General features: G+C 48.3%; 1 protein-coding gene across 4 annotated transcripts in view; it reads left to right on the top strand.

Annotated features, from left to right (window-relative positions):
• Positions 1–11593, top strand: part of togaram1 (TOG array regulator of axonemal microtubules 1) — a 34397-nt gene extending 22804 nt beyond the window's left edge. For all 4 annotated transcript variants that reach the window (XM_082142429.1, XM_082142431.1, XM_082142430.1 and 1 more), the window contains 7 exons: positions 1182–1340; positions 1697–1823; positions 5739–5851; positions 6107–6287; positions 9919–10138; positions 10210–10296; positions 10745–11593. In XM_082142429.1, coding sequence (XP_081998555.1) covers positions 1182–1340; positions 1697–1823; positions 5739–5851; positions 6107–6287; positions 9919–10138; positions 10210–10296; positions 10745–10989 — 1132 coding nt within the window. In that variant the 3' untranslated portion in view covers positions 10990–11593. The remainder of the gene's footprint in view (positions 1–1181; positions 1341–1696; positions 1824–5738; positions 5852–6106; positions 6288–9918; positions 10139–10209; positions 10297–10744) is intronic.
• The last annotated feature ends 55 nt before the right edge of the window (positions 11594–11648 follow it).

Below are 11648 nucleotides of genomic sequence, written 5' to 3'. Positions count from 1 at the left end.
GCGCGCTACTGACCGGAGGACTGAGGTGAACACACACACACACACACACACTGCTCTCTGACCTGCAGCCTGAGCGCGCTACTGACCGGAGGACTGAGGTGAACACACACACACACACACACACACACACACACACACACTGCTCTCTGACCCGCAGCCTGAGCGCGCTACTGACCGGAGGACTGAGGTGAACACACACACACACACACACACACACACACACACACACACACACAGCTCTCTGACCCGCAGCCTGAGCGCGCTACTGACCGGAGGACTGAGGCGAACACACACACACACACACACACTGCTCTCTGACCCGCAGCCTGAGCGCGCTACTGACCGGAGGACTGAGGTGAACACACACACACACACACACACTGCTCTCTGACCCGCAGCCTGAGCGCGCTACTGACCGGAGGACTGAGGTAAACACACACACACACACACACACACACAGCTCTCTGACCCGCAGCCTGAGCGCGCTACTGACCGGAGGACTGAGGTGGACACACACACACACACACACACACACACACACACAGCTCTCTGACCCGCAGCCTGAGCGCGCTACTGACCGGAGGACTGAGGTGGACACACACACACACACACACACACACACACACACTGCTCTCTGACCCGCAGCCTGAGCGCGCTACTGACCGGAGGACTGAGGTAAACACACACACACACACACACACACAGCTCTCTGACCTGCAGCCTGAGCGCGCTACTGACCGGAGGACTGAGGTGGACACACACACACACACACACACACACAGCTCTCTGACCCGCAGCCTGAGCGCGCTACTGACCGGAGGACTGAGGTGGACACACACACACACACACACACACACACACACACACACACACTGCTCTCTGACCCGCAGCCAGAGCGCGCTACTGACCGGAGGACTGAGGTGAACACACACACACACACACACACACACACACACACACTGCTCTCTGACCCGCAGCCTGAGCGCGCTACTGACCGGAGGACTGAGGTGAACACACACACACACACACACACACACAGCTCTCTGACCTGCAGCCTGAGCGCGCTACTGACCGGAGGACTGAGGTGGACACACACACACACACACACACACACACACACACACACGACAAGCTTCTGTTATTCTGTTCACATGCTAAAGTGTATTTGTGTGTGTCATCAGTCACCTGAGCTCGGTCGTGCGTAAGTGTGCGGCTCAGCATGTGTGTGTTCTGGTGGAGAGAGCCGGTGCCGCTCGTCTGCTGTCCGGCACCAAAGACCTGACCGACCGCATTCTCCCCGCCGTCTCCAAGCTGGCACAGGACTCGTCTCAGGAGGCCAGGTGAGCCAGGGGTCAGGGGTCAGAGGTCACTCACGCTCTCCCCTCAGTGCTTCAGTGTCATGTGCAGGGTTGGGAATCGAGGTCAGGATTCAGATACTTGTTATAAAATAAAAATTTCAATTCATCTTATCGATTCCTAACAATTCAAGTGGGAGAGACTCTGTTTTCTGTTCTGCAGGCGTGTGTAACTATAATGGGCAGCTCTTAAAGTCACAGCAGCCTACTATTCCTGCTCTATAATAACACTAATATTCCTGCTCTATAATAACACTAATATTCCTGCTCTATAATAACACTAATATTCCTGCTCTATAATAACACTAATATTCCTGCTCTATAATTCCTGTCTCTCTCAGGTACTTCGGGCGACGGATGCTGCTGTTTCTGTCCTCTCACCGGGACTTCGATAAAATGATGGAGAAGTTTGTCCCGGCTAAAGACCTGCCGGCCATCAGGGACGCAGTCTTCACTCTCAAAACCAAGGTGTGCTTTAGTCATGTGTGTGTGAACACGTGTAAACGGACGACCGAACTCTACTGTACTCTACCTCTACTGTACTCCACTGTACTCTACCTCTACTGTACACTACTGTACTCTACCTCTACTGTACCCCACTGTACTCTACCTCTACGGTACTCTACCCCTACTGTACTCTACCTCTACTGTACTCCACTGTACTCTACTGTACACTACTGTACTCTACCTCTACTGTACCCCACTGTACTCTACCTCTACTGTACTCTACCCCTACTGTACTCTACCTCTACTGTACTCCACTGTACTCTACCTCTACTGTACACTACTGTACTTTACCTCTACTGTACTCCACTGTACTCTACCTCTACTGTACTCCACTGTACTCTACCTCTACTGTACTCCACTGTACTCTACATCTACTGTACACTACTGTACTCTACCTCTACTGTACTCTACCTCTACTGTACTCCACTGTACTCTACCTCTACTGTACACTACTGTACTTTACCTCTACTGTACTCCACTGTACTCTACCTCTACTGTACTCCACTGTACTCTACCTCTACTGTACTCCACTGTACTCTACATCTACTGTACACTACTGTACTCTACCTCTACTGTACTCTACCTCTACTGTACTCCACTGTACTCTACCTCTACTGTGCACTACTGTACTCTACCTCTACTGTACCCCACTGTACTCTACCTCTACTGTACTCTACCTCTACTGTACTCCACTGTACTCTACCTCTACTGTACACTACTGTACTCTACCTCTACTGTACCCCACTGTACTCTACCTCTACTGTACTCTACCCCTACTGTACTCCACTGTACTCTACCTCTACTGTACACTACATCTACTGTACTCTACCTCTACTATACTCTACCTCTACTGTACTCCACTGTACTCTACCTCTACTGCACCCCACTGTACTCTACCTCTACTGTACTCTACCTCTACTGTACTCCACTGTACTCTACCTCTACTGTACTCCACTGTACTCTACCTCTACTGCACTCCACTGTACTCTACCTCTACTGTACTCCACTGTACTCTACATCTACTGTACACTACTGTACTCTACCTCTACTGTACTCAACTGTACTCTACCTCTACTGCACCCCACTGTACTCTACCTCTACTGTACTCCACTGTACTCTACCTCTACTGTACTCCACTGTACTCTACCTCTACTGCACCCCACTGTACTCTACCTCTACTGTACTCCACTGTACTCTACCTCTACTGTACTCTACCTCTACTGTACTCTACCCCTACTATACTCCACTGTACTCTACCTCTACTGTACACTACATCTACTGTACTCTACCTCTACTGTACTCCACTGTACTCTACCTCTACTGTACCCCACTGTACTCTGAATTTAGACTCCGACTCGCTGAATTTAGTCCTAATTTGTAAGTCGCTTTGGATAAGGGCGTCTGCTAAATGACTAAATGTAAATGTAAATGTAAATGTACTCTGCCTCTACTGTACTCTATCTCTACTGTACTCCACCTCTACTGTACACTACCTCTACTGTACTCTACCTCTACTGTACACTACCTCTACTGTACTCCACTGTACTCTACCTCTACTGTACACTACTGTACTCTACCTCTACTGTACCCCACTGTACTCTACCTCTACTGTACTCTACCCCTACTGTACTCTACCTCTACTGTACTCCACTGTACTCTACCTCTACTGTACTCCACTGTACTCTACCTCTACTGTACACTACTGTACTCTACCTCTACTGTACTCCACTGTACTCTACCTCTACTGTACTCCACTGTACTCTACCTCTACTGTACTCCACTGTACTCTACCTCTACTGTACTCTACTGTACTCTACCTCTACTGTACCCCACTGTACTCTACCTCTACTGTACTCTACCCCTACTGTGCTCTACCTCTACTGTACTCCACTGTACTCTACCTCTACTGTACACTACTGTACTCTACCTCTACTGTACCCCACTGTACTCTACCTCTACTGTACTCTACCCTACTGTACTCCACTGTACTCTACCTCTACTGTGCACTACATCTACTGTACTCTACCTCTACTATACTATACCTCTACTGTACTCCACTGTACTCTACCTCTACTGCACCCCACTGTACTCTACCTCTACTGTACTCTACCTCTACTGTACTCCACTGTACTCTACCTCTACTGTACTCCACTGTACTCTACCTCTACTGCACTCCACTGTACTCTACCTCTACTGTACTCCACTGTACTCTACCTCTACTGTACACTACTGTACTCTACCTCTACTGTACTCAACTGTACTCTACCTCTACTGCACCCCACTGTACTCTACCTCTACTGCACCCCACTGTACTCTACCTCTACTGTACTCCACTGTACTCTACCTCTACTGTACTCCACTGTACTCTACCTCTACTGCACCCCACTGTACTCTACCTCTACTGCACTCCACTGTACTCTACCTCTACTGTACTCCACTGTACTCTACCTCTACTGCACTCCACTGTACTCTACCTCTACTGTACTCTACCTCTACTGTACTCCACTGTACTCTACCTCTACTGCACCCCACTGTACTCTACCTCTACTGTACTCCACTGTACTCTACCTCTACTGTACTCCACTGTACTCTACCTCTACTGCACTCCACTGTACTCTACCTCTACTGTACTCCACTGTACTCTACCTCTACTGCACTCCACTGTACTCTACCTCTACTGTACTCTACCTCTACTGTACTCCACTGTACTCTACCTCTACTGTACTCTACCTCTACTGTACTCTACCCCTACTATACTCCACTGTACTCTACCTCTACTGTACACTACATCTACTGTACTCTACCTCTACTGTACTCCACTGTACTCTACCTCTACTGTACCCCACTGTACTCTGAATTTAGACTCCGACTCGCTGAATTTAGTCCTAATTTGTAAGTCGCTTTGGATAAGGGCGTCTGCTAAATGACTAAATGTAAATGTAAATGTACTCTGCCTCTACTGTACTCTATCTCTACTGTACTCCACCTCTACTGTACACTACCTCTACTGTACTCTACCTCTACTGTACACTACCTCTACTGTACTCCACTGTACTCTACCTCTACTGTACACTACTGTACTCTACCTCTACTGTACTCTACCTCTACTGTACTCCACTGTACTCTACCTCTACTGTACACTACCTCTACTGTACTCCACTGTACTCTACCTCTACTGTACACTACCTCTACTGTACTCTACTATACTCTACCTCTACTGTACTCTACCACTACTGTACACTACCTCTACTGTACACTACATCTACTGTACTCCACTGTACTCTACCTCTACTGTACTCTACCTCCACTGTACTCTACCTCTACTGTACTCTACCTATACTGTACTCTACCTCTACTGTACTCTACATCTACTGTACTCTACCTCTACTGTACTCCACTGTACTCTACCTCTACTGTACTCTACATCTACTGTACTCTACTGTACACTGCTGTACTCTACCTCTACTTTACTCCACTGTACTCCACCTCTACTGTACTCTACCTCTACTGTACGCTGTCTCTACTGTACATTACTGTACTCTACCTCTACTGTACATTACTGTACCCTGCCTCTACTGTACTCTACCTCTACTGTACACTACTGTACTCTACCTCTACTGTACTCTACCTCTAATGTACTTTACCTCTACTGCACTGTACTCCACTGTACTCTACCTCTACTGTACTTACCTTTCTGTAAAAAAAACAAGCCCAGCCCAAGTGGAAAAAAGTAACGTAACGCAATAGTAGTAAATAATGCAATTAGTTACTTTTTTAAGGGAGTAACGCAATATTGTTTTAAAAGTAACTTTCCCCAACACTGCTTGCAGTCTTCTATCTGTGTTGAGTGTTGATCTGTGTGTGTGTGTGTTTCAGGGTTTGGGTGAAATGCCTCAGGACGCTCCGTCGGCGCGGGGCAGACGCTCTCTCATGGGCAGCGGGATCGTGCGCACCTCGTCCCTCACGCGTGACCCTCTGTCCGCCAGCAGGTACACACAACACGTCTGTCTGACGCTCACACACACACACACACACACACACACACACACACACACACGTCTGTCTGACGCTCACACACACACACACACACACACACACACGTCTGTCTGACGCTCACACACACACACACACACACACACACACACACACACACACACACACACACACACACACACACACACACACACACACACACACACGTCTGTCTGACGCTCACACACACTCATCTGTCCATGTCTTCACAGAGACTCTGGTCAGTCCGTGAGCAAACCGGCCATCCACAGTCTGGCGGACAGAAGCGAGTACGTCGCGCAGATGAAGACGCTGCTGAGCTCCAGAGACTTCAGGGAGAGGATCAAGGCCCTGGATCAGCTGGTGTGCGACTGCGAGGAGAACCCGTCTCTGATCACCGGCAGCCTGTTCCCGGTAACTGATCCGTGTTAGAGAGAACTGAACCATTCCCGCTAACTGATCCGTGCTCGAGAACTGAACCGTTCCCGGTAACTGATCCGTGCTTGAGAACTGAACCATTCCCGGTAACTGATCCGTGTTAGAGAACTAAACCATTCCCGGTAACTGATCCGTGTTAGAGAACTGAACCATTCCCGGTAACTGATCCGTGTTCGAGAACTGAACCGTTCCCGGTAACTGATCCGTGTTAGAGAGAACTGAACCGTTCCCGGTAACTGATCCGTGTTCGAGAGAACTGAACCATTCCCGGTAACTGATCCGTGCTCGAGAACTGAACCCTTCCCGGTAACTGATCCGTGCTCGAGAACTGAACCATTCCCGGTAACTGATACGTGTTCGAGAGAACTGAACCATTCCCGGTAACTGATCCGTGCTCGAGAACTGAACCCTTCCCGGTAACTGATCCGTGCTCGAGAACTGAACCATTCCCGGTAACTGATCCGTGCTCGAGAACTGAACCATTCCCGGTAACTGATCCGTGTTAGAGAGAACTGAACCATTCCCGGTAACTGATCCGTGCTCGAGAACTGAACCATTCCCGGTAACTGATCCGTGTTGCAGAACTGAACCATTCCTGGTAACTGATCCGTGTTCGAGAACTGAACCATTCCCGGTAACTGATCCGTGCTAGAGAACTGAACCATTCCCGGTAACTGATCCGAGTTAGAGAGAACTGAACCATTCCCGGTAACTGATCCGTGTTAGAGAACTGAACCATTCCCGGTAACTGATCCGTGTTCGAGAGAACTGAACCCTTCCCGGTAAATGATCCGTGCTCGAGAACCGAACCCTTCCCGGTAACTGATCCGTGCTCGAGAACTGAACCATTCCCGGTAACTGATCCGTGCTCGAGAACTGAACCATTCCCGGTAACTGATCCGTGTTAGAGAACTGAACCATTCCCGGTAACTGATCCGTGCTCGAGAACTGAACCATTCCCGGTAACTGATCCGAGTTAGAGAGAACTGAACCATTCCCGGTAACTGATCCGTGTTAGAGAACTGAACCATTCCCGGTAACTGATCCGTGCTAGAGAACTGAACCATTCCCGGTAACTGATCCGAGTTAGAGAGAACTGAACCATTCCCGGTAACTGATCCGTGTTCGAGAGAACTGAACCCTTCCCGGTAACTGATCCGTGCTCGAGAACCGAACCCTTCCCGGTAACTGATCCGTGCTCGAGAACCGAACCATTCCCGATAACTGATCCGTGCTCGAGAACTGAACCATTCCCGGTAACTGATCCGTGTTAGAGAACTGAACCATTCCCAGTAACTGATCCGTGCTCGAGAACTGAACCGTTCCCGGTAACTGATTCGTGTTGGAGAACTGAACCATTCCCGGTAACTGATCCGTGCTAGAGAACTGAACCATTCCCGGTAACTGATCCGAGTTAGAGAGAACTGAACCATTCCCGGTAACTGATCCGTGTTAGAGAACTGAACCATTCCCGGTAACTGATCCGAGTTAGAGAGAACTGAACCATTCCCGGTAACTGATCCGTGTTAGAGAACTGAACCATTCCCGGTAACTGATCCGTGTTGCAGAACTGAACCATTCCCGGTAACTGATCCGTGTTGCAGAACTGAACCATTCCCGGTAACTGATCCGAGTTAGAGAGAACTGAACCATTCCCGGTAACTGATCCGTGTTCGAGAACTGAACCATTCCCGGTAACTGATCCGTGCTAGAGAACTGAACCATTCCCGGTAACTGATCCGAGTTAGAGAGAACTGAACCATTCCCGGTAACTGATCCGTGTTAGAGAACTGAACCATTCCCGGTAACTGATCCGTGTTCGAGAGAACTGAACCCTTCCCGGTAAATGATCCGTGCTCGAGAACCGAACCCTTCCCGGTAACTGATCCGTGCTCGAGAACTGAACCATTCCCGGTAACTGATCCGTGCTCGAGAACTGAACCATTCCCGGTAACTGATCCGTGTTAGAGAACTGAACCATTCCCGGTAACTGATCCGTGCTCGAGAACTGAACCATTCCCGGTAACTGATCCGAGTTAGAGAGAACTGAACCATTCCCGGTAACTGATCCGTGTTAGAGAACTGAACCATTCCCGGTAACTGATCCGTGCTAGAGAACTGAACCATTCCCGGTAACTGATCCGAGTTAGAGAGAACTGAACCATTCCCGGTAACTGATCCGTGTTCGAGAGAACTGAACCCTTCCCGGTAACTGATCCGTGCTCGAGAACCGAACCCTTCCCGGTAACTGATCCGTGCTCGAGAACCGAACCATTCCCGGTAACTGATCCGTGCTCGAGAACTGAACCATTCCCGGTAACTGATCCGTGTTAGAGAACTGAACCATTCCCAGTAACTGATCCGTGCTCGAGAACTGAACCGTTCCCGGTAACTGATTCGTGTTGGAGAACTGAACCATTCCCGGTAACTGATCCGTGCTAGAGAACTGAACCATTCCCGGTAACTGATCCGAGTTAGAGAGAACTGAACCATTCCCGGTAACTGATCCGTGTTAGAGAACTGAACCATTCCCGGTAACTGATCCGAGTTAGAGAGAACTGAACCATTCCCGGTAACTGATCCGTGTTAGAGAACTGAACCATTCCCGGTAACTGATCCGTGTTGCAGAACTGAACCATTCCCGGTAACTGATCCGTGTTGCAGAACTGAACCATTCCCGGTAACTGATCCGAGTTAGAGAGAACTGAACCATTCCCGGTAACTGATCCGTGTTCGAGAACTGAACCATTCCCGGTAACTGATCCGTGTTAGAGAACTGAACCATTCCCGGTAACTGATCCGAGTTAGAGAGAACTGAACCATTCCCGGTAACTGATCCGTGTTAGAGAACTGAACCATTCCCGGTAACTGATCCGTGTTGCAGAACTGAACCATTCCCGGTAACTGATCCGTGTTGCAGAACTGAACCATTCCCGGTAACTGATCCGAGTTAGAGAGAACTGAACCATTCCCGGTAACTGATCCGTGTTCGAGAACTGAACCATTCCCGGTAACTGATCCGTGCTAGAGAACTGAACCATTCCCGGTAACTGATCCGAGTTAGAGAGAACTGAACCATTCCCGGTAACTGATCCGTGTTCGAGAACTAAACCATGATAGTGATGATGATGATGGTAATGATGATGAAGATTGATTGTGATGATAGTGATGATGATGATGATGATGAAGATTGATAGTGATGATGATGATGATGATTGATAGTGATGATAGTGATGATGATGATGATGGTAATGATGATGATGATGAAGATTGATAGTGATGATAGTGATGATGATGATGAAGATTGATAGTGATGATGATGATGATGATGAAGATTGATAGTGATGATGATGATGATAGATAGTGATGATGATGATGATGGTAATGATGATGAAGATTGATAGTGATGATGATGATGATGAAGATTGATAGTGATGATAGTGATGATGATGATTGATAGTGATGATGATGATGATGAAGATTGATAGTGATGATAGTGATGATGATGATGATGATTGATAGTGATGAAGGATGATGGTAATGATGATGATGATGGTAGTGATGATAGTGATGATGATGAAGATGATGATGATGATGGTGTGCGCAGGTGTTTGACGCTCTGAAGGCTCGTCTGCAGGAGTCTAACAGTAAAGTGAACCTGCGGGCGCTGGAGTCGCTACAGTCCATCATCTCAGTGCTGAGAGACAGTCTGGCTCCAGTCCTCAACATCCTCATTCCTGCCGTCGTGGACAATCACCTGAACTCCAAGAACAGCTCCATCTCCTCCGCTGCCCTCGGGGCCGTTCAGGCGCTCATGCTCAACATCGGTGGGTGACTTTGTGTTCGCAACATACAGCTGTCGACTAAACCTGCTCACTGTAGCAACTGTGTGTTTCAGACAACAGCCTCCTTCTCCAGCCCTTCTGCTCCAAGGCTCAGTATCTGAGTGGGAAAGCCAAACTGGATATGATCGAGAAAGTCGCAGGTGAGTCCAGTCGTGTTAAAGAGAAGGTTGCTTTCAGGCTCTACTAGAACTGTTTTTATGCCCATATCCTCCATTGTTGCGGCTCCTCTCTTCCCAGTCTGTCAGTAACGCTCTGTGTACTTCCTGTCTCTATGAAGCCCCTCCTTCTGAAAAGCAAACTGTGCTCTGATTGGTTGGCTGGAGCAGTATGTTGTGATTGGTCGAGCGCTTCGAGTGTGTTTGGGAAATGTCCCGCCCCTTACCATAACCACCACTACTAACTAACTCAACCAGGCCCCGCCCCTTTATTCTGGGCATGAATTATTATAATGAGGAATATTGTGACGTGTTCGTTCCCGGGAGAAACTCAGGAGTTCAGGAACACTGACACTGATATAGAGAAGAGCTGCAACACTACACACTGAACTCAGATGATGTGAGCGAACCATGATTGTGCTGTGTGTTTCAGAGCTGGTGACGGACCTGTATCCTCGTAAACCGCAGCTGGTGGAGCAGAAGGTTCTTCCGTTCTTCTGGAAGCTTCTCGGCTCCTCCAGTAACAGCGGCAGCATCAAGATGGCCGCCGCTAAGCTAGCCGAAGCGCTTCACACACACATGGGCCGGACGCTGGTGGAGTGCGCCGCCTCTCAGCCCGCTAACATCCAGTGTGACCTGAACGAGCTGCTCCGGGCCCGACACACACACTCTACCTGAACACACACACACACACACACACGCTCCTGCTCTCCCACAGTGCCTCACACTCGCTTCGTAAGAGAGAAGCTTGACTAGCTTGATCTGACAGGATCAGGGTTCTCGAGACTACAGAATGTAATCTTTAAAATGCACAATAATACAATGTTGTTTTGTACGGTGTGCTATGGAGCATTTCTAAGAGATGTGTCGTTATTATTATCAAACTTTGTGCAGAATCTTTTGTACTGTATAATAGCACAGTATTAGCTGTACAGTATACCGTATATCACGTTCATGCGACGACTCAACGATTAAGTGATTATGGTTCTGTTCTAAGTGCGACCCGTCTTAGTTCTGTTGCATGATCAAAGTCATTGATAAATAAAGAGAAAGAAGAGGACGATATCACACGGATCGATGCCTCTATCAGCTCTGGATGTGAAACCGCTGTATTTTTGTGAATGTGAAGCTTTATAATAATAACAATACTACAGGTGAATTCATGTCCAGATGTAGTCCTCAGTTTAGTGCCAGTCATTCCTCAACAGCCTTTATGAGATTTCACATTAAATTATATGAGAGAGAGATTTATCTATATAATAAAGTGTCTTATTTCTGTAAACGCTCGTGCTGTGAATGATTGTGACTCGAGTCAAATTACTGCTTCTGCATCTGCA

The sequence above is a fragment of the Leuciscus leuciscus genome, assembly GCF_965113295.1.
Source record: "Leuciscus leuciscus genome assembly, chromosome: 17".
NCBI lineage: Eukaryota > Metazoa > Chordata > Actinopteri > Cypriniformes > Leuciscidae > Leuciscus > Leuciscus leuciscus.
This window is presented reverse-complemented; position numbering and strand designations above follow the sequence as displayed.